The following is a 24,517-nucleotide window of genomic DNA, read 5'->3' on the forward strand; positions in this document are numbered from 1 at the left end:
AATTTAAATTATAAATGTGAAAAAAACAGTTTAATAGTATATAATATTAAATAATGTTTTGAATGGATTTTAAATTGTATATTTAAACGAAAATTAAATTAACAATGAAGGTATGCACTATATATCTATACATATTACATACAGATTCGATGAAATATTTTTATCTGATAAATGATTATAAAAATAGTTCTCATTATATGTTATGTACCTAAACAGGAATAAAACTGAAATGTTTTGGTAACAGTTATTTTAGATAGTAGAACATCCAAAATGTATTTTATTCGACGAGTGGGAAGGGAGAAGGTTATGTTAGGTTAGGTCGGGTTATGCATTTTTTTCGACAAGTGTTCGAGGCTTATGCATTTTACACTAAATGTGTTTTGGGCTTATGAATAAAATCTTGGTGAATTGTAGGTCATACACCGTATACGTAAATAACATCACAAGGTATCGAATGTCTGAAATTGCAATACTAACAAATTATACAATTATGCTGAGCCCCTCCCCTCACACAAACATTTGTAACTGTTATAATATATAAGTATATTATATATACACTTGTATTCTTGTTTATAAGATTAAAACACTAAAAATTTAGTATAAATATAATAAGCCGTCATAACACAGTGTTAGATTATGTTGTATTTGTATTTATAAGTTATTAAAAATGTCAATTGTGGTATCTGAAATGAAATTGTGCAGTTAAGAAAACATTATGAAATGAAAAATATCTGATTATAATATAATAAACCTACTTTAAATTTTTGAAATATTCCATAGCGATTGAGCAAGTCATATCCCAAGTATTTGATTGGTTGTCCATTTCCATAATTATCCAGTTTATACACGTCAAATGACCAATCGTTCAAGTCCTAAAACAACGAATTATTATGGATTAATTGACATATTTTTACAGTGTTTAGTAAGTATTATATAGGTAGTATATTAAAACATTCTTTTAATAAAAAAATAAATTATTTGTATTTCAATTTTGATTTTGAGGTAAGTACTGGGACTGAAATCAAATTATTATTATGGGTGTTATATTTCGTGTAAGATAATATTGTAATATGATTTAACTATAATGCCAATAACATAAATAAGCATGAAAAAATAATATGTGTACCCCAAATAATAAAATATAGAGATATCGAAAATAAATTAATATATTATTTTTTAATATATAAGAAACAAAACTGTACTGATTTAGGCTAGCAATTAGTTTTTGTTGTTTGACTTTTAATTACTTTTTATGTATAACACTTATATGATAAAAATCAAATTAATAAAATTAAAATAACTATAAAAGTGGTCTAAAATCATTCGCAACAAACGAGTGAGCACTGTCAAACCACACGGTCAATGGACAACACGAGAAATCAATGATATAATATTTATTGTTAAATCAGTTAAATAATATTATGTTTGTGTACAATTTGGAAACAGTTAGTTGGTAATTATTTATCACTAGGAGATGAGCACTGTGAGTTTACCTTTAGCACTTCAATAACGTCTGGTGGAAATGTCATCATTGGAGCGTTGATCACTCGGCGATACATACGGTCAACAAATATTCCAGCACGAATGGCGTGTGCGACCGACTTAAATTTGGGTTTTTCCTCACCCTTGCGCCTTGTGCAAGCCATTTGTCTAGTGAATGTAGACGCGAGCCAATCTCTAACTTCTTGTGGTACCGCGTCCGGTTGCACTTCCGAAAGTTCGTCGTCCTCCTCGGCAGCCAATCGTCTGTAGTTAGCATACATGCGCGCGCAAGCACACGCAAAAATTAAAATCATTAGCCAAACAATGTCGCGATATAATAATAATAATAACAATATATTCTAATCAAATATTGTTGTTGAATGTTCCATACCAAATGTCTGTAATTTTGGTGGTTTAAATCGCGTGCAAATAAACGACAGGTTCTAACGTTTTCCCGAACAGTAATACAATTTATTTTTGTAATTATAGAACGATACATTAAAACAACTTGTTACTATGATTACAATATTTGCACTAAATACCTATACAGTTGAAGCGAATTATTATAAATAAATAATTGATAAAAATATACTGTAAATATTTTACATAAACTACGGAATATCGCTATGCAAGTCGAAATACAATTTAGAATATTGTAGAATAACCATTAATTACAATTTTAAGATCCGTTGATTCAATTTGAAAGTTATAACGAACATAATAAATTAATATGGTGTATCCGTGTAAAATATAAGTTTCTTTGTATATGAAAAATATCGACCATATATTATTAGCGAGGGAGCAAAATAAATTATATTATAATAGAATTAAACAGTTATGGTGAGTATTTTAAATTTTTAACTATTCTATCAACAGTTTTGAAATTCAATTAATACAACCATAGCACATGTAATATATTAGCTACTGAATTTAATATTTATGCAATATTTTAATTTTCATCAATAGAGTGTAAACGTGTAAGCGCTAAAAACTAATCAAATATGTGCTAAAAATGGTTAAACATGAATACATCTCGTTTACTTTATATTAAAATTGATTTACTTATTTTATGTCACGTTTTGAATAAAAAGAAAAACGAACTAAAAAGTTTAATAAATTGACTAGTGGTGTAAATTGCGTACCTACCCATGGTGTAAGTTTTTTTTATGGAGAAAAAACATCCACTCAATATAATACGGGTCTCTAACAATGACGGTTTATGATATAACCAATCGGGGGTGGTGAAAATTACTACACCGCCATTGTTAGGCCTGTATAAACACAAGGAATTTCCATTTTCTCTCTCTGTTGCACAAGGAAAACAAATTGGACTTTTTTTTTTTTTTATTACTACACAACGTCAACACAGCCGTTGTGAACTGTGCCATAACTACGCGACAAATGCGACAAAACACAATGTGCGTTGCACTGTCGACCGAAAAAGTATCGCGGTTTCGTGCGGCGAGAAAAGAAAAGGATACGATGTTTATAAAAAGTAAAGCGAAATAAAGCCTCGTCTCTAACGTTTCGGTGCGTATAAACTCGCTAACGAAGTCATGCCGCGTTTATTGGTTATCGATGCCCGCGCGTCAAATAAATAAAAACCATATAATCAGTCAGTAAGAATATACGCATGTACATAACCTAACCTATATATAGCCATGTACAATATAGGTACCTATAAGTATATAGTGCAATATCGTCTACGCGCCACATCGCATGCTGAGACGGGCGAGTCAAAGCCGCCGAAGAATTTATTATTGTATTACATAAAAAAAAAAAAAAATAAACCCAAAAAATAAAACGAATCAATTTGAGACGTGCTACATACTACCGATTTGCATAAATGTTTTTTGATTCATTTATAAACGACTACATCATAAAAGAGGACCGATGAGACATTACGTGTACTGTGTTATATTAACAATTAGGACATACTTATATCTGAGTGCGCGCACTGTTAACAAAATTATTTAACAATTGCATTTGTTTAGAAGAAGACGTATACTATACAGTTCCGAGGAAAAACAATGTATCCTTTGTATTATATAAATGTGGTTTTTATTTTTTATAAAATCTCGTCACTTCAATAGTCTTAAGATAAATACAAAAAAAATCATCGTTTTTGAGTTACGGAGTAAAGTACCAACGTATTGATAATAATATTTGTTATTAAAATTGTTAATTTTTGTATTGAATTCGATCGAGACTATGGTTTATTCGAAGAGATAAAAATAGAAATAACAATCAGAAATAATACGAGAGAAAAGAGAAATGTAATATCTATCAGAATATTATTTGTCATACACTCATACCAATCATACTATAATATAATATTTATATTTGCATTAGAAATATGAGTCTCAGTCTGAAAATAGATTGTGGATCCACGCTATTTTTTAATATAAAATTGACACCGGAGTACACTTGTACATATATACCAAGTTTCAGCTCTTTTAGAGTGGCAGAATTTGGAAAATGTATCCGTCGGAGATTTGAGAGCGAAAATATCCTGAATATTAAATAGGAATAGAGTTAATTTGCTATAACACAACGATGTATATAAAATAAAATATAAGTAAATCAAAATAATTACAAATTTGTTTGCACAAAGTAAATAAATTTCAGTGAAAAACTAGTTTAGCACATTGTTAGCTATTATTAACAATATATTAACAATATAAACCAACAGTTCATATTATTTATTATTATTCGTTGTATTCTTAGTCGTGCGGTATAATAATGTGAGTTGTAAGTTAACTCAAAATCCTATTGTACTGGTTGGTTACAAATATTTGTTTTAGAATTAATAGATTTATAATAAAAATAACTTTTATTGGGCCGTCGTACATTAATGGATCCACTTTAATTTACTCAGCATTCATAATTGGATAATCTTGAATGTGATCCTAATAATTAATTTGAAAAAAGAAAATGTTGATTAAAAACGACTAAATTGAATTTAATTTAATTTTAAAAATATTATTGATTTTAAGTATAAACTTGAGTTTTAGTTCAAATATAAAAATAATTTTTCTATTAAAATACAAGTTATAATGAATAGGTATTGGAAAGTCGCTTTGATGAAATATCTGTTTTCGTTTATTTTGTATCGTTGTAAACATATTTCATTTATTCAAACATTCAAACATTCAAACATTCAAATATATGATTCAATTTCCACCTGGGTTCAATTGAAATAATAAATTATTAATAGTTAATAGTTTCAATGTATGTTTACTCTAATCATACTAATCGATTTGTCTAGTAATATTACCGTTTAGTTAATATAATAGTCATTTATTTCAAATTAGTTTTTATTAGAAGAAATGTGTATATTAAATATATATTTATTAATATTTTTAATCTACGTAAGTATCAACTAAAAATATACTATAGAAAGTACATATAAAAAATAACAACTACCTAGTAGGCAGGCAATTATACAATTTAATTATAGATATTCTGCAATGTAAATTTTAGTAAACAAAATCGTATTTAATCACATAATCAAATTAAATTTAAAACAATCGTAGATAAATAACGGTTTATTTCAGATTAAAAATTATATACTTATAATATAATAAAATATGGGAAAAAAATGTCTAAATTTGGAGTATGATTTCATAAATTTGGAATATTTAAGACGAACATAAAATGTACAAAGGCTACAACAAGGTACAAAAGATAACCTCGTAAAGTCGTAAATATTGACGTCACGGACTAGATTAAAATGACGATGACGATGATAATAACATTACATCGTTATTAAATGCCATATATGATGATATGACAGGATTCCTATAGTGGAGAAAACGTTTAAACTTTTCACTCTGATCGGTTTACGTTACGACATTATTCTTGATGAATTAATTACACTCTGAGAGCAATGTTAATAACGAACAATTATTTACCGTTTATTAACAACACGTGGTCACCGTGTGTCACTAAATACGATGGTCGTGCTCGATTCGGATGTATTTATTCGGATTTTATTGTTTATCTGAATACCTATTGAATACACAAAATCTAATAGTCGACATGAATGGCGATTTAAAATGGTCGAAAATTTCGACTCTATGGGATAACAGAGACCTAGGACGTCGCGTTGAAGGTAAACCAAAAATATGATATTAAGATGACATTAATAGGACGCCACAAACCTAATTTTTAAGTGATAATAATTGCGTATATCAAATATATAATTTAAATGAATAAAAATTAAATTTTTAATCTTAAATACATTAAAATATTTAATAAAAGTTATTTACAAACGATATCGTGTCAGTCATGAATACAATTGTCACCATAGTTAATTATTATGTACCTACGAAATTATATGAAACAGTTTTGGGCAGAAGAGAATCACTCAGCTAACAGTGTCTACACTCGTAGTAGTTAAGAAACCATATTTATTTACAGTACAGACGAGTCAGAAGATGATATTATGTCGTAGTGTGTTTAATCATCAACTTTGAGAGGGATTATTGAAATGCATGTAAAATTAATGATATATATTTTTTAATCGAGTTAGGTCAAGTCAAAAGAAATAATTAAACAAGGTTTGATCTTAATACAGTTAAATATTTTTTTATTAACTCAGTTTAAAGAGTATTATAGAAACCAACATTTAACGTACTAAGTTTAATCAGTTTATTTTAGTTTCAGAGCAGGCTGCAGAGCGATATACGTATTGGTTCTACAATGTCGTGTGTTTTTTTTAGTATGATGTATATACGACATGCAGTCAAAAAAATGATTAGATTTTCAATTTTGAGGGTGATTTCTAATAGAAAAATACATCTAGATTGTACTTTAGATAAATTAAAATAATCGAAAAAAACAAACAAAAAGATTGAAGAAAAATGGGAATTTATACGCAAAACTTGATTTTGAAAAAATATAATATTATAGATATTTGAAGTTTTCACCAAATTCCAAATTAAATAATTAATAATGTTAACAATTTATTATCATAATAATTTTTTATAAGCGTTTTAAGTTAAAATTTTAATAAAATTTGTCAAAATCCCGGAAATTTTAAAAATATTTGTAAAAAATTCTTCAACATTTTCTTTTCATATTTCAAATTTAATTGATTTGAAGATTCCTTGTTAGTTTTTTTACCTACCTACCACAAAAAAAAACAAAACCAAAAAGATGCATTTTTTATGAATTTTAGAATTTCAAATTTGTATAATGTTGGATATTTAGTATTTACCAGTATAATAATTATTTATCCTCGAATAAAATTACATATCATAACTATTAATAAAAATATATCATTAGGTATATTGTTATAATTAAAAAAACATTATTCTTCGGGACATGGAAATTTTACATTTATTGTTATATTTTATAAATACAATAACATTATTGAGTGCAATGTTTTCGGAAAAAATAAATTTAAGTTACTGTATTACTAATAGCGATTTCGAAAAACATAATATGAAATATATACATTACACGTACTAAATGATACTGGTCGATAGACCGTCTCCATACTAAGAATTACTTTTCGGATACAATGATAGAATTGAATTCAAATTTAACACAATACTCATAACTACAGTGACTTATTCGACACTAACTGTGTATCAGAGTGGTACATATTTGTTCACTTTTTTATTTTATAAATTGTGAAAATCCAATAGATAGTTAAAAATAAATGAGTTTTATTTAACAACTCTGGGTAATGGCGGAAAAAAGTAATCTTAAGGATTTAACATTTAATTTCTTTATATGTATCAATTATTATTAAATAAACGTAACTTGGATTTGATTGAAATTAACTCGTAATTTTTCAAGTTAATACTTATAAAAACCAATAAAGTTAATTGTTATTTTTTTTATGATACTATTGATATTTTAATTGATAATAGTATCTAGTTAGTACTCTAGAAGGTGAAAAGTAAAAAACTCCGATCATTTTCAAAATATCTACTCTTTTTGTGCTATCTTTAAATATTATTTTGAAAATATCCACTTTTATATTATTATTTTTGTCCTGTGATAAACGTATGATACATTTTTTTGGCGAGTAAAAACACTTGACTGTATACTACCTATGAGTGGTTGTGTTTCACGCAAAACGGTTTTATGGGTGTGTGGCGTCCGTTTAAAAAACAATTCTCCGGCGAATGAAAAGCCGCTTACGACTAACCCTTAAAAAATCAGTACACCTACATGACACGTTTTATTTAATTTTATTTGTTTGATATTAGTCATGTGGATATGAGCATGTTTATACGTCGACGTAGGTTTCGCACTGATTGTTCCGTGTGGGCTTATAATATTAATACTTCATCGACGATGAACACTGTAGCAAGTTAATTATTGTCCGAGGGCGGGACAGTGGCAACAAACGGTCAGCATTTGCTGTCGATCGTGTCTTTATGTTACTAAACAATTTCAGCGCTAACCGCATTAATTATTCTTGATCCAATACAATAAATGACGTTTGAAGCTATCTAAAAATATGGTCATTGAAGTATATTTAATATAAAAAACTTTTTAATTAAAACCTTGAAAAAAATAAAAAAAATACAACAGTTTACCACCGGGTTGGAATCAGGAACATTTTTTAGCTTTTGGTAAAATTGGTGAGTCATTTAAGTTAAAAAAATTTTATTATTTCATTAAATTTGCACTAATATCATTAAATTTAAGTGTTTAGGTGTCAAATCATATTATACAAATCTTTGTTAAATAGGTATCTAAAATGCCACAAAGGTCACTATATAAACTTATAACAGTTATAACTAATATAAAATTATGTTTTACAAAACTTTTTTCTTTTGATTTCATTTGGTTTGACATTTTTTATTTGGTATCTTAATGATTACCCTCTATACGTATATATATATATATATTTTTTTTTTTAAAATTATTTGTTACTGATTTATAAACAAAAGTGTCAAAGCGTTTCGAGAAATCTACTTGTAAATATTTCGTCATAACAGACTTAGAAAATTATCGTAAAAAATAAGTCATTGCTTTTAGTTGTACAATTTTGAGTATTATTTAATAATTTATTTTGAAATTGTGGATAACGACGTTTATATTATAGAAATTATTTAAAGATTTAACAACATAAACAAAACTTAAATGACGGCTAAACGTTTTAGTAAAATTGAATGAAATGCATTTCACAGATTAAAGAAATATAAATACTTATTACTATATAGAGTCTGTATTATAGAGTTACGTAAATACATTATATTAAAACATTAAATTATTAATTACCTAGAAGATTTTCAGAAATGTCTAGAAGAAAAATAAAAATAAAAATAGTAATATATATTAGAGAACAGATTACCGGTCCTAAGTAGATTAAAATGGATTGGGCACTTAATTACAGTCCCCTCCCTCATTAATTAATTACGGCTTGTGGGTTTACAGTTGTAGGGATTACTTGAAGCGAGTTCAAAATTTCCACCAAGAGTACACAATTGTTCTCTTAAATTAACTATCTATTGTACCTTTGAGTAATCATTGTATCGATACATTTATGGCAGATACTCATTCACGTCAATTAGTTCGATATAAAAATCATAAAAAGTTTAGTAAGAGTTATAATCATCAAACAACACACAACAGTTAAATATTCTAGAAAAGTTTTTTTTTTTTAGGTGGTTATAAGTGAAATGATTTTATGATATTTAGTGTATAATTTATTTTCAATCATTTTCGATGTGCGTATTATCTTGTAATAAAAAATATTTGATATTTGCATTACTAGTACTGTTGCTGTTTTAGTATCACAAAACAATATAATTAGTTCGCGTGTTTTGATAATCGCTGTTAAAATAAAAGTATCGCTAAATTAAGGAACTAAACCATAGGTCACCTGCATATTTTGTATTCATTACAAGTCACTCTATTGGAGGTTCAAAGATTTATATACGCTAATCTTTAACGGTTGTGACTCACAGACAGACAATTTGAAAGTTTAAGTTACTCCACGAAAATTTGTGGATCTATAGTATTTTTCATCCAAGAACAAAAAATATCGAGTTTATTTTAATAAAACATTAATAAAATAAATAACAAATAAAACCTTTGTTCATTCGCACTACACTTTAATTCAACAACTTTTTTTTCTTATGGGTTTTTTTTTCGAAAGAAAAAAGAAAGATCACAAATAATACCAATTCAACTGGTTTAAATATTAGCTTTTGACAACAAATATTTAATTATATAAATTCAAATAGTCTTTAGTCTTACAAAATATTATTATATATATACATTTTTATTAAATTATACAAAAATTAAACGTTATTGGCCTACTTAGATTTTTGGAAAAAGTCACGTTTTACAAAAGAGATTTAAGAATAAATAGTATAAAATAAATTATTATTCTTTTTTTTTTTTTGTTGATCAAAGAAATTAATTAAAAACATTTATTATATAAATTTCATAAATTTCAATAATTTTCCCTTTAAATATAATGACGGAATAATAAGACAAATATAAATACGTCACAAATAAAGAAAAACACAACTGACTGAGGAAATAATAACGAGCAAAATACATCAAATAACAAAATAATCACTTAATTTACTGAATTGCAAATTCTAGCGATGGCGATTTATTAAGTAATACACCAATACACCCATAAAGCATCAAACGAATCGAATCCCAATACTATCAAACGAATAAACTAAATTGGAAGCATAATTTATACACGAATAAGATTGTTCCTTTCAAAATTATTATATACATAGTTTGGTAAATAATATTGTTTGCAAATGGTAACATTTGTAATGTATTTTCAGTTTTAACAGATTTGTTTGTAAAGTTTTGTTCTAATGATATGGTTTATTTTTTTTTCGTTTATAAAATAGAGCCGTGTATTACGGGCATGTATGGCAAAGTTCAAATTTGCGGTCTTGCCTATTCACACCACTGTACGTGTGTATATATCATAGACAATTAATGTTAAACTACACATATTGATTGTTTACCGATAAACCAAATTCAAAAGAAAAATTTAGGCTGTTTAAAAACAAAATTTACATTCACTAAAATAAAAGCATAGAAAATGTGTAATGACATCTTAAATTTTTATAATAAAATAATAAATTAAGATACATTATATACGCGGGTAAACTTGATGTATGTGTACCGTCATGTGGATATTTTGGACCCATAATTATTATGGATTAAACCCAAGGGTCCGAGATGCAATTAATAGGTATATCAACCCCGATATTAACCACAATATATATAAGTGTGTGATGTGTACCGAGAACTTGATAAGTTGGATTTAGGATTATCAATAATAATGACTAAAATATATTTGTATATACGATACACGGATAATTAACTATTAAATAAATAGTAAAAATTATAAAGATTGAAAAGAAATAATTCAACAACACGAAAAAAAAAAACAAAACATTAGAACTAATTTATTTAGGACCAATACATTATGAACTCGGTACGTGCAGGATATTTGTTTGAATCGAATCAACTCGTTACCATCTAGTGTTGCATTACAGTTACTATCTATTGATTACCGTATTCATAAAAATTATCTAAGATGAACATACTGAGTTATATGATATAAAAACTAAAAAATACGAAACGTTGTTGTAAAAATAGCCGGAATAAATTGAAGATTAGATCATCATAACGTCTGTACAATACTAAATTATTTAACCAATGAACATTTTAAGTCTTGGTAGGTAGTTAAGTAATTTTACAATAATGCTTAAAGTTTCTTTCCTCAGGTTTCAAACTCAAGTTTTTCTGTTAGGCTTATCATATTTCTCAATTTTCTTGAAACCGCAGGGAAATTATAAAAATGACCTACAATAGAAGAATGTTTTCAATCAATCGAAGGGTTTATAAAAGACTTTTGGAGAGTTACTTCTTTCTCAAAAAGTGATTATATATAAAAGAAAAAAAACATTGCACGACCAATAAATTCTTAATTTTGTACACAATCTAAAATGAAACAATATTTTTCGAGTTTAATAAACTGCTTTTGTATTTTATATAAGTATATTATACTTACAGGTATATATTATATAGAGCTATAGCTATTATAAAAACTATGAAATATTTATAGAATAAATTTAATATTAAAATTTAAATATTTAAGAAATGTATTTTCTGAATTATGGTTAAGTTCTCAAAAGTAACAAAATTGATCGTATTTTTGTGGTAAGTTTATTTTATTATTCTTTTTAAAAATTGTCTTGTGAATTATTGGAATTTTTCAATCTTGACACAGACGTATTAGAAATTCCTCAACTGATTGTTTGAACTAAAGTATTTTAACACATTTAATACCTTTCAAAGTGTTACTAGAAAAATACAAATTAACATCGTCGTAAAACAAATAATAGGTACTTAATCGTTCCGCAAAGAATTTAAAACAGCATACATTAATTGTTGTTTTATTAATTTTATTAATTAATTGATATTTATTTTCAAGATATATTTGAGTTTTTTAATAAAATATTTGTAAAATGTAATAAAGATGTAGAAAAATATATGATTACTAAAAAAACTTAAAATTTATAAAAGTTTTTAAAATATGTACCTATTTTATTTTTCTGATCATAGAATTATGTTGAAAATACTTAAATTAAATTGATCAATTCACTTTATAGCAGAAGTTTATTTCTAATTAATTTAGTAGTGACTGATCATGATTTCTTTTAATTTACAAAATTGAAGAATAGATCCTAAAATCATACATACAGACATCAAATTAAAGAAATCTAGGATCAAGGTTCTTTCATATTATATTATATTTTATTATAGCTCATATCTAATTATATATTATTAAGATAGTATTTTGAAAATTGTATCAATTAAGGTAAAAATTTAAATTTCTCAATTCAGCTGGGTACATTGAAACATGTACTATAGATTTAAGTTGACGAAAAAAACGAGTAACTTAAGATATCTCCACGTATTTATCAGTTAAATTTAATTCTCTTCAACATTTATGACGAGATAGGTTAAGTTGTTAAGTTAAATTTTGAATAACATCATTAATTCTTTATCTTAACCAAGTACAACTGAAATAACTATATTTTAAATAGCATTTAACTCTACAAAGCCACAGAAATCTCATAATTGTGATTACTAACTAATTGTTATCAGGTATTATGGGACTAAATGAGTGCTTTGCATTTACATTCAAAATCAACTCAACTTGTGTTTTGTAATTATTTGCTAAATAAATGTAAATAGTATTATCATGCAATGCAGTAGGGAATTAAAATGTGATTATTCATGTTATAATAGGTTTATCGTGAATCTATAATTCATGTCGTAATTTGTAAGTGTTTAATAACTAAATAGTATAATTCCCCTCGAAAAGTTATCGAGTAAAATATATTTTTAAGTTTGTCAAAAGTGTGATTTGTCCTCGGGATTATAATAAAATCACGTTATAGCCTTATTGTTATAGTTTTTATAATTGTTTTTTTAATCGTAATTTATTGTGTAAGTCAAATACGAATAATATGTTTAAGATAATTTAATAGATACATTTCGAGAACTCTTCAGTATTTTATGTGTATCTGTCGTAGACAGCAAACCTGCACGTACACGCCATACAATTATCACATTCGTATATTGTATGATAATTTAAGCTTGTATTTAATATTATATCGGTACGTTCAATATTTTTTCGTCTGTGACGTCCGATTTTTTGAAAAAATGTTTTGACCGTCTGTTTATACAATAATGTGTTCGTAAACGGCTAATATTCTGCGCATAGTAAACACGCTGTCGATGGTTGTATTCATCAACGTATAAAAACTGTCAAAAATATTAAGCTCGTAAAAGAAGTTTTCAATCGGATATCCAATATTTATTACGCAGTAGACTACGCTCGCCGAACGTTGATATCTCGACATTTTTGTCGAATACTTTGAATACAATTATTATTATAACCGGAAAAGTTTTTCTTTCATTTAATTCTATATATTTCGATTTTTTTTTTGATGAAAACATTGAGCCTAATTTGGTTTTCCGTCGCCCATTTACATTACATTTATATCATGTTATTTATGTATAAACCCTCCTAAATTGAATCGTTACAAATATTACAGTGCTGAGTGATAACTAAGTGGCCCGAATACTATCGCGAACATCGATACAATGACGATAATGACGATGATTATGATAATAATAGCATTGATATTACAAGGGCGATGAGAAGAGTGATGTACATATTGCGTCTCCGAGGAACCGCCTTAATTGCAATCGGTGGTAATTGATTACTATACGTCGTTGGCCTCGGATAATGTCACGTGTAGGTATATAAATTTACTAATTATTTGGTTTTTTTTTTCAGCCGTGAGTTTGTCGTTCTACATTAAAGTATAATTATATTATATTATCATTATAAACTATGGTCACTCGTTGTGACTTTTCCGGAAGTCAATCCATAAACTTCCGCTTAGTAATAACGATAATGAAAATAATGATATTTTTGTTGCAACTCTCGTCAAACGGTCATACTACTAAAATTGCTTCTGCCCATTACTGATAGTAGTGAAGTTTACGATACGATCTCGATCTGATTGCGGGTATTCAGTCTGAGGGTGAGATGACTTCAATACTTTGTGATACGAATTTAGGGACCTCCGTATTAAAGGAAGAAATATTATTTTATTTAAAAAAAATATGCACAGTTTTTACATTTATTCGTGAATTATAAAGTATCATCCCGTAATATTTTTATGAGAACATGATATTACTTGTTGTACAATTTATTATTATTATATGTTTATTTAAGTATTTATATGGCTATATGATCTATATGGTATTTCATTTAACGCATATGTTTTTGAAATGTAAAATATTGCGTTTATATGAATTGAAAGTTGTGAATTAATTATTATTTTCAAATTTTTATTTATTGCATTCAAGTTATTACATTTAAGATAAGTTAGCGATAATTATTAAGTTCTGTTATAGTCTCAAACTGTAACTAGTGTAGATACTCATTCTGTAATTGAAAATCATACAATAGGCCTAATATAGTAGGTATCTTTTATTATGTTTAAAGGGCTTATCCTGTATATTATATACTATTAAAAAAATAATTGTGACTTTAAAGGAGTTGATTAAGAGTCATTTGTTTTATTTGCTAAATTTGTCTACATAAAATTTTTAACTAGTGTGACAAACACAAATAAGAATTTAAATTTAAATTAATAACTTTAAACTTTGCAGTAAATTTTAGTTTGTTTTATGTAGTTTAACTATCGTCGTAGCATCAGCATATATTTCAAATATTAAGAGTATTGCCATAATCCGAGAACACACCGCATGCCTATTACTATAAGCAATTATATTCGTGTACATACGTGTGCAAATAAGTAAAATAGAACACGGTGAATAATAGAATAGTCATACGACAAGGCGAATATATCGTCGTCGAAGAGTGGTGCTGATTTTAGACGAATGCATTCGAGTGATAAAAAGGTCACCGCAAAAGTATTTATTTCGACCACACAGAACCAGCGAGAACCTCGTCCCTGGGCAATTGTACTGGAAATTGAGCACGTAACGAACAATTGCGGCAAGCGGATATTATATAGTGTTACTTCAGAAGATATTATTATTATTACAATCCGATGGCCTATCGTAACTATATAATATTCCCCAAACATGGTTACGTTATTATTAGGTATATTATTATTAATCGAGTTCAGATTTTCTGTGAACTATTAAAAATGCGCGGTGGAGTGAAACAACAACTATCACGAAGTTGTTACGTTATACGATCCGCGGGAACGACTTGAGCTTCTTTTTACTTATTGTTTGTGACCGGGGGGGGCTTGAGTAATATATATATAGTTGACGCATACAACACTCGAGGGGGTTTTGTCCTACAGTCCCCATAAAATACGTTTCAAATAAATACAAAATGCCAAGTATTATAATGCATTATACCAAAATAATGTTTTTATTATAATTCATGCGGTGCAATTTTTTTCGGGTCAATAACATTATTTCCAAAATTATAGATTATTTTTTATTCACTTTTCTAACCATTATGAAGCGAATTCATTTATAATTATATTATAATTATATTCATTGATCTGTGTATAAATTTAATAATACGAAATATAATTCATAAACTGGTAAAATAAATTCGTTAATAGTTTGCACGACGAAAGCGAAAGTACAAAGCAATAGCCCAATAAATACTATTTTTTATCAAAATTTGAAATTATGGGATTTTTTTTATCGTCATAACGATGATACACTTGGCGGAGACTGCGAAACATAACAATACATCGTATATACAGACCAAATATTCAGAAGTTTCAAATTACAGGGGGGGAGGTTAATAAAAACGATTAATTACTTTAAATGGGCCACACTACGGCTATTTTTCATTTTTACACATCAAATACAATTTTCTTTATCGCCGAGTCGGAGTTGTATACTCGTATCGTTAAAACGTATCTCGTAGAGGAGAATACAGCTGTGATTTGTAGTCTTGATAAAAACATAAAACTGGAGCATTCGCACACACGTGATAATTCAAAAGTCCGATGCCAAAGGGCAGTCTCCCCACGCCCTTCTCCCGCGGCTACGGGCCCTCACAACGACAATCGGGTCAAAATAATTGTACGCGAAATCCGTTTCCGCGGAGACGCTAATCCGGGAATTAGTGAATTAACGACCCCGTCCATAGTACCACTGACCGGCTCGTCGCACTGCGACATTATGTCGGGCAGGCACACACACACACACAGACGGGGATAGTTAATGCCACAGGCCAAAAACGGTTTTACCGGCTGTCGGATCGGTTTAGTATTACAATAACAATAAATATATGCACAATCTATACTCAAAGATAATACGTTCGGGGGGGGGGGGGCGAAGCCCACGACGTACGGGGGCTCCGGGCTTTTCCGGTATAAGTCGGATAACAAGTGGTCGACAATTATTATTATCGTCATCGTCGTCGTATCGCGTTCGTCTTTATCGTCTGGGCCGTCGCCGCAGTAGTATAGAACGAGTTAAATCCAAACAGTTTTAGCGCTCATCCGGTTATGCGGGGCTTACACGCCGTTATGACGGGCGGCGTGCCGGTAAATAATATATTATTATGTTATCATATGATTATGCTACGCGAGTAACGCGAAGTACAACGCAGCGCACGAAATAAAATTATTATTTACGGCCCAAGTCTGCGCGAGACGATTCTCGTCTATTGACGGCTACGCCGCCGCTCGTCGGGGCCGCGTTTATCGTATTTGTTTATGCGCCGCGTGTCGCATCTGCCGCGGGTCGACGGAAAAGTTTATTTTCTTGTCCGACGCCACAGAGTAAACGGAACGCTTTTGACGCGCACGCGCGCGCCCTGCGCGGAGTTCGGGTGGCTGATAATTTACACTGTAATGGCTATAGGTACTCCTCTGGCATACTCGCGTCACTGTCCGAGTACGGTTTTGGACGGTTTGGAGGACGTGTTAAGGCGTTTCGTCAATACGACGACGTCGCGAATTTCGTGTTACGAATTGATTTTCTGAAACGAGTTTGGGCAAACAATTTCGGGTTCGGATTGCCGGGACAGTGATACTTCTAGAATACATGGCCAACCGTCGTCGTGGTGGTTTCGTATCGAATTGCAACTTTCCGAAAGAAGGCGAACACTCTCGGCCGAAATCGTGCCCGGTCGTTTCGTTCCTATTGAATCGCAAATACTGTACGCACAGCCTCCTACGACATCGGCAATCTGAGCGGTTCATAATTCATATTATATTATAGGACATTATCGCCTTCCAGTCACGGACAAGACGGCTCGGACGTAATCGGCTGGAAAACTAATGCGACGCGCGACCAAACTTCTCATTGGTCACGTAGTCGCAGAGTTCAGACGTCATATGGCACGGGCGGTATCAACAGCAAATGCGGTCGGTTCACGTGACTAGAGATCGAGTCCGAGCCCGGCCGAGTATTATAATTCTATAACGAAAAATATCGAAATCGTCTTCGTGACGCCACGCAATTCGTTCACGACCAACTGTTTATTTTTTGCGCTGCAACGGTCGTGGATAATATCGATTTCATTGAATGCGAAAACGATCACAAATCGTTAACGACGCGGACGGCGGCCGATCGACATATTTTAGGAAATCGTATGATCATGATATAGACTAGACGGTATCGCATAACTGAGCTGTAGATAGAAAATGTTTAATAATATTGACCACAGTGTTTATTTCTTATTTTTTGCATCTGGAAATAGAGATCTAATAAATAATCTTACCGTATAGTATTAGAATAAACACGAATTTGCGAAATATATTTGGTTTTTACACCAAAATTCGAACGATCGAAAATATTATTTATCAAGTTGTTCTTTAAGATTAGGAAAATTCGATATAAATTCAAATCAAATCATTTTTTATTTATGGGATTAATACGTTAATAATTTATAATTTGATGAGGTTTTGAAATAAAAAAATTTATCTTCCACAAATTATTGTAAAATTATTTTAAAAAGAAATACAGTGAAAAAGTTCTTATAGTAAGAAAAGAAACAATTCTAATGATTTGTTGGTTGTTACCACAACGTCAGATAAAAAAAGAGATAATTATCTTAATTTACCTAGTAAAAGTTTTATATAAAGCAAATTAACTCATAATTAAAAAAAAAAAGAATTAGCCAGTCAAGGGAAAAATAAATAAATCCAATGGATCTCATTTATCAAAAGTTTTTTTTTAAATATAGACACTACAATTAATAACAACAATAAAGTAATTTTTTGTGACTAAAAACTAAATAAAAAATAGGTAATTTTTATAAGAATTATATTATTAAATTTTATTAAACATAGTTCTATATAACCATATCAATATAACAAATCAATTATTTTGGTGTTTTGTGTAATATTTAACAGGGTTTAAATTGCATTTTTAATAATAATGTATTAATTGCTGGTAGGTACCTACTTAATGTGTTAACAATTTTACTTTTTCATTTTACGACTTCTGCATTATAACTATTATTAGTTTATAGAAACAAGTGTCGTACTAAACTGAGTGTTAAATGTTCAATTTTTATAAAATTTGTTAAAATTAAGAAAATATATTAACTATTTCGTTGTTATAAATATACATTTATACAATTTAAATAACTAATGTTTAAATATTGAATGCAAAAATATTTACAAATTGCTATCACAGTAACCTAAAAATCTTAATAATCCATATATACAAATTTTTCTATAGATATTTCAATTTAAATCGCTTACGAAATTGGATATTTAAAAGGAAAATAATGTTTTAAATTTTAAAAATAAATTATTTGTAATAACATGAAACATTTTACCACAACATACATTATGATTATTAACTATATACATAACTCAATTTTCAATATATTTAAATTAATTTAAAGTTATATGTATCATGAATCTATTTACGTAGTTCTACAAACGTCAGTATTGACTTAAAAATTAATAACAATTACTTAGTAATATTATAGTAATTATTATGAAATATATGCAATTTGATTTTGGCGATAAATTTAATTCTACCTACCGTATTACTAAGAAATATAAATATATAATTAAATATCCTTGTAAATATAAACAGACGGCCTCTGCTCAAAATCGTTCTTCTTATTAAAAATGAATACATTCACTCATTAATAAGGTACATTTAATTATTTTTGACGATAACTAAAAATTTAATTTTTTTTTAGTTGGAGTATTTAAACAACAAAAATTCCTAATAATCATCTAGCTACTTTGTAATATAAATTGCTTTTAAAAATTGAAAAACTAAATTAGGTACTAACTTTTATTTATTTTATTTATAGTAAATTGGTCTTACGAATTCGTCATCTTAAATAATATAAAAATAAAATAATTAATTTTTTTCAATATTGTAGTCATTCAATACGCCAGTAATCTGCGGAAAACATACTTCAAATAGAAATTAGTTGAAAAAAGATATTTGCATAATGATGTAAACTATAATAGTAGTTTCTAATAAAAGGAAACGCGATAATAAATTGTATTCATTATTTGTTTATATTTTTTAGACAATTTTAATCATATTGGCGCGTTGCTACTTTGGTTTTAAATCATTCAATCCGTTTTAAGTTTTTTTTTGCGCACACTAAAAAAATTATATCGAACAGTCTTTTGACAGATTGATAAATTAATTGTACTCTTTATACCTAACTATTTATGTTTTATAGTTGAGTAACGTATTTATCTAATGTGCAATATACGGTACTATTTAATATATTATTGTAATAACTGAACATTGAATCTTTTATCCGTATGTAAGGCATACGAAATTTGTATTCATATACTAACATAAAAAGTAAGAGCCAAAACCTTTTTCAACATAAACATTTTAAATTTTCCTTGGGCTGAAAGAAAAACATTTGGTACACAGTTTTTACGTAAGTTCGTGATGTCGTTATTTGTGAAAAATGGATCAAAACTGGGAAGGTGAAATTATATCCCTAAGACACATATTCACCTCATGAACTTTCAGCTATACCAAAAGTAAATGTTTAAAATGAAAACGAATAGTACGAACAAAAAGGACGATGAATGTTACTTATGTTTCATACAACGAAAAATTATTATACTCGGTTCTCGTTTGTAGACTTAATATACTGGGCGATATACTAGCTAGCTGTTTACTCACGCCCAAATTGTCCTTTAATTAAACATTTATTTAAATTATGATTTTTAGAATTTTTAAGTCTCATTAGTTCGTAAGTATTCTATTGGTCTTACAAATATAACAGCTCAAACAATTTTGTATCGTAAAATATATTTTTATATCAAAGTAAATTTAAGTAGTTTAATTATAAAAAATAAAACCTATATCTCTAGGTAAACAATTATATGTTTCGGTATGTCGATTTTTACACAGCAAACGAATGGCACCTGAACTCTATTTTATACGAATTGAGTCTAGATAATATTTTTAAAAATATATTAATTACGTTAAAATCATTTTAAATGATTAAACTAATTGCATTCGATACAAATATTATATTACTATCCTGTCCTTGTAATGTAGAATTATAGAACTGTCAATAGCAATATTGAATAGTATGTATTACTAAGGGTAGGTTAAAAATATTACTTCGTAATTAACAATTATTAATTATATGCATTAAAAATATTGTTTAAAACATAAACTATATAAAATATTTTATTTTGTTCACTACCCATAACAACATTCAAAATTAAACTCATTCTATAATCATTTAAAACAGAAAAGTGCACGATGGTTAACGAAGCACAATCTAAAACTTACTATATGTGCACATTTATTTCATGCATTTCAAAGTGATTTTCAATAGATGATAGTTATAAATTATAATATTGACGAATATTCAACGATTTTTAATAATTTTTTGTAATTACTCAACGTGTTGAATGTTGAATGATTAATTTCAAAAATGTGTTTAGAGTATAGTAATACTATTTGTGTAGCTATCTCATATAAAAATGTTGCATATTAATGTGATTTATAAATACTCAATAAAAATAATTTGAAAAGATCCAAAACGATGTAACTACTAACTATTCGAGTTGGTTTATTAAAAAAAAGTATTCAAGTATGCTCCAATTACACCCGTTGACGTGGAACGTTCATTTTCGATATAAAGTTAATTTTAGCCGATAATAGGAGAGCTTTTCTGTTTGAAAACGTTAAAAAATATCTAATAAGTCAATGCAATCACAAATATAGAAATTTTAATAACAACAATATATTTTAGTAAATATTTACTTATAATATATTATACACATATATTTTTTTTAGAAATTCAAAAACCAATTTAAAAAAAATTTGATTTATAAATTTATACAAATTAATAATTATATTAAAATGATCAATAGTAAAAACAATTTGTTTTCAATATCTAAAAATCATTTTTGTTAATTATTAATAAGTGATTTTTTTTATTTTTTTTCAGAAAAATCCGGACGAAATTTCTATATCATTATTGCAATTACTATTATATCTGAGATGGGATTCGTATAAAGTAGGTTTTTACAATATTTAAATTTTTAGGCGAGTTATTTTATGAGTATAATATGACATATTGTAATTTAAAAATGTAAGTTCATAATATTACGTATGATTCAAAAATTCACCGGAAATATTGTTTTTGTTTTATACTAAAATGACTGTTACCAATAATGTTTATGATTGGAACTTTGGAACTACTTCTTCTTCGGTGGTTATTTTATATTCTATGCGGAGCGACGAAGTTGTTAGTCTTACAGCGATCTGTGTTTTATTTATTTATTTTTGTGTCTGTCATCATACTTTTTATAGCATATGTATAAAAAAATAATAATAATACTGAAATCATTAATATTGAGCGTAGTATCTGGTATCAAGACTGAAAATTGGATCTAGTTTGAAACTTTGAATATTTGGCGCGGGGAGGAGGAAGGTGTCAAATTCCTAGAAATATATATTTTGTGCAATAATATTATAATAATATTATGATATAATATAACACGTGGCTTTTTTTTTTGCAAAACTTAGATGAACTCATCGTGTTACTTATATAGTAATGCAAATAATATATTAACAAATACTTATTTTTAGAAATAAAAGCTGACATATCGTCTCTGCTTAAGATAGTTTTTCGTTTACAATTATTTATAATTTATTTTGAATTTTACATACCCTTAACAGTGAAATTTTCAGTGACTAAAGGGTACACTCGACACCTGCTATACAGCAAAGCCGACTTTTCCGTTTTTTAAATTGTATCGTTAAAAACGTATTAAATATATATGTTACGCTGAATTTATGAAATCGCCGATTTGATGAAATCAGCATTGTTGTTGCCGTGAAATCGGCAATTTGCAACCGAATTTACAAAATCGGCAAATTTTGATTGCTGATTTCGTGAATTAGGCAAACTTTTTTCTGCCGATTGCAAGAATTCGGTAACACATCACTAAGACATCATAATAGTACAAATAGTGGCATATAAATAAACAATAATTGCACGCGTGTTGATCGATATAACCACGCCTTAATCTTTATTGCATATGATCATCATAGCTATTAAAATGTATTTTACGAAAATTTATCAGCCCCCCTCTCCCAGAAAAAAAACCCTGGCTACACCACTGCTACAAGCATTTTATCTTGGTTACTGAGGCCTATTTATTGCTTTGATAAAATAATGTAGTAACTACAAACATTACCTACATGGCTACATGTTTAATGTTCAGTCTTCGATTCATCTGGTGAACTAGCTAACAGTGTGTGAAGTACGAACGGCGAACGGTTCGATAAGTGTGCTTACGTTGCGAGATTAGTATTTTAATTATTTTTAAGTAACTATGGACTATAAATGGACAGCAGAAAGAGATGCCGAAACTATTAAAATTTTAACTGATAACGCTTCTATAAATAAGGATAGGTGGTATTATCATGTCCGCGAGAAATTCAATTTAATCGAGGTAGTTCGACGAGTGCAATGGAAGCGCTCGTCAACGTATTATGGAAGTAATCGAGAGTAGTTTCCCTATATTATTATCCGCGATACGCATGCGGCCAGTAGACATAAAGGTGAGACAAAAACACACATGAAAATAATGGAACATTATTCTAATATTACAATGGCTACTGTAAAAGTTTACATTGCTAATTGTGAAAGGTGTGTGGGATAAAAAAAAAAAAAACTGCGGAGTGGTTACGGTATCGCCTTTGTACAATGGGGTGTTATAATACTACATATTATCACGAAGCCATAAAGATTACTCCACATGAAGCAGTTTTTGGTTAAAAAACACGGATGGGAAAAAAGATGGAAAATTTCGTATCGGGACTAAAGAAGAGATTCTAAGCACATGGCTGAAGCGGTACCGTTAACTACAAAGTACTGTTCCCTGACGACGTTCGACCAAATGAATATTCATTACGGGAACTCGTTGATTGGGGTCAGTTGGGACCGGATAAGGATATCGACGTTGTACCTGTTGTACGAATTGCACATCTAGAAAGTGCATAATATGTAAAAAAAAAAAATGATATAATGTGTAATTTGGCATACCCCCCGACCATCAGGGGCGGCTTTTAAGGGGGGGGGGGCGATAATTACCAAAATGTTTAAATATATTGTTATAATTTTCGTATTTCTTTTTTACTTATTTTTACACATTAAAATTTGATTTTATTATATTTCTGGTGTTTTACATTTTTATTTAAATGAAATTATGTTTTATAATTTGTTTAAAGAAGGGTCTTGCCGGTTTCACGCAATCGACAGTATTATGCATTTTGAGTTGCCGATTTCACATATTCGGCAACAACGTTGCTGATTTCATGAAATCAGCAAAATATTTATAAATTCGGCGTAATATATATATATATATATATTTCGTGTATTTTGTGAGTTTAAAGATTTAATGTCAAATACACTTTTGTCTACACTTGTTGCGTTTGGTTTCAGCCCATCATATTTTATATTCTGACAGCTTGATTATATGTTCGAATGTCTAATGGTATCGTCAGGAAAGGAAAGGTAAAGCGTCCGAAAGAAAATGATTAAGTACATACGAGTTTTTTCTAATTGTCGAAAACGTCGTCATATCCTCTTGTAATAAACTTGGAAAATGTATAATGTATATTGTGAGGATATGATTTTTAACGCATATAATTACACGTGTCATGTTGATCACAGTGAAAGGCAAATATATAATTTAGATTTCTTATACAGATATTATGAAATCGATTTTTTATTTTCGGATATCAATTAATATGAGTTTTATATTTTTAGTAATCATGTAGTGATAAAAAAATGAATATTTTTATACGAGCTATATTATGTATATAGATGGAATAACAAATAAATATTATGATTTAAACTGTTGGGTTTGGTGTTAATTATAAATGTATAAATAAGCGTTTTTAAAAACGAAATTTGTATAAACTATAAAAAAAAATTAAAATAATCGTTAGCATTTAACTTTTATAGATTTTCCCAATACTGCAGTATGTACCTAAAAATATAGTGTATTGGAGTTTTAATTTT

General features: G+C 28.3%; 1 protein-coding gene across 2 annotated transcripts in view; it reads right to left on the minus strand.

The window, feature by feature from the left end:
- LOC132924210 (dual specificity calcium/calmodulin-dependent 3',5'-cyclic nucleotide phosphodiesterase 1-like) overlaps positions 1 to 24,517 on the minus strand; it is a 175,071-nt gene that overhangs the window by 6,415 nt on the left and 144,139 nt on the right. For both annotated transcript variants that reach the window (XM_060988379.1, XM_060988378.1), the window contains 2 exons: positions 1,494 to 1,746; positions 756 to 872 (listed from right to left, as the gene is read on the minus strand). In XM_060988379.1, coding sequence (XP_060844362.1) covers positions 756 to 872; positions 1,494 to 1,746 — 370 coding nt within the window. The remainder of the gene's footprint in view (positions 1 to 755; positions 873 to 1,493; positions 1,747 to 24,517) is intronic.

This window comes from Rhopalosiphum padi, chromosome 3, assembly GCF_020882245.1.
Source record: "Rhopalosiphum padi isolate XX-2018 chromosome 3, ASM2088224v1, whole genome shotgun sequence".
NCBI classification, from domain to species: Eukaryota; Metazoa; Arthropoda; class Insecta; order Hemiptera; family Aphididae; genus Rhopalosiphum; species Rhopalosiphum padi.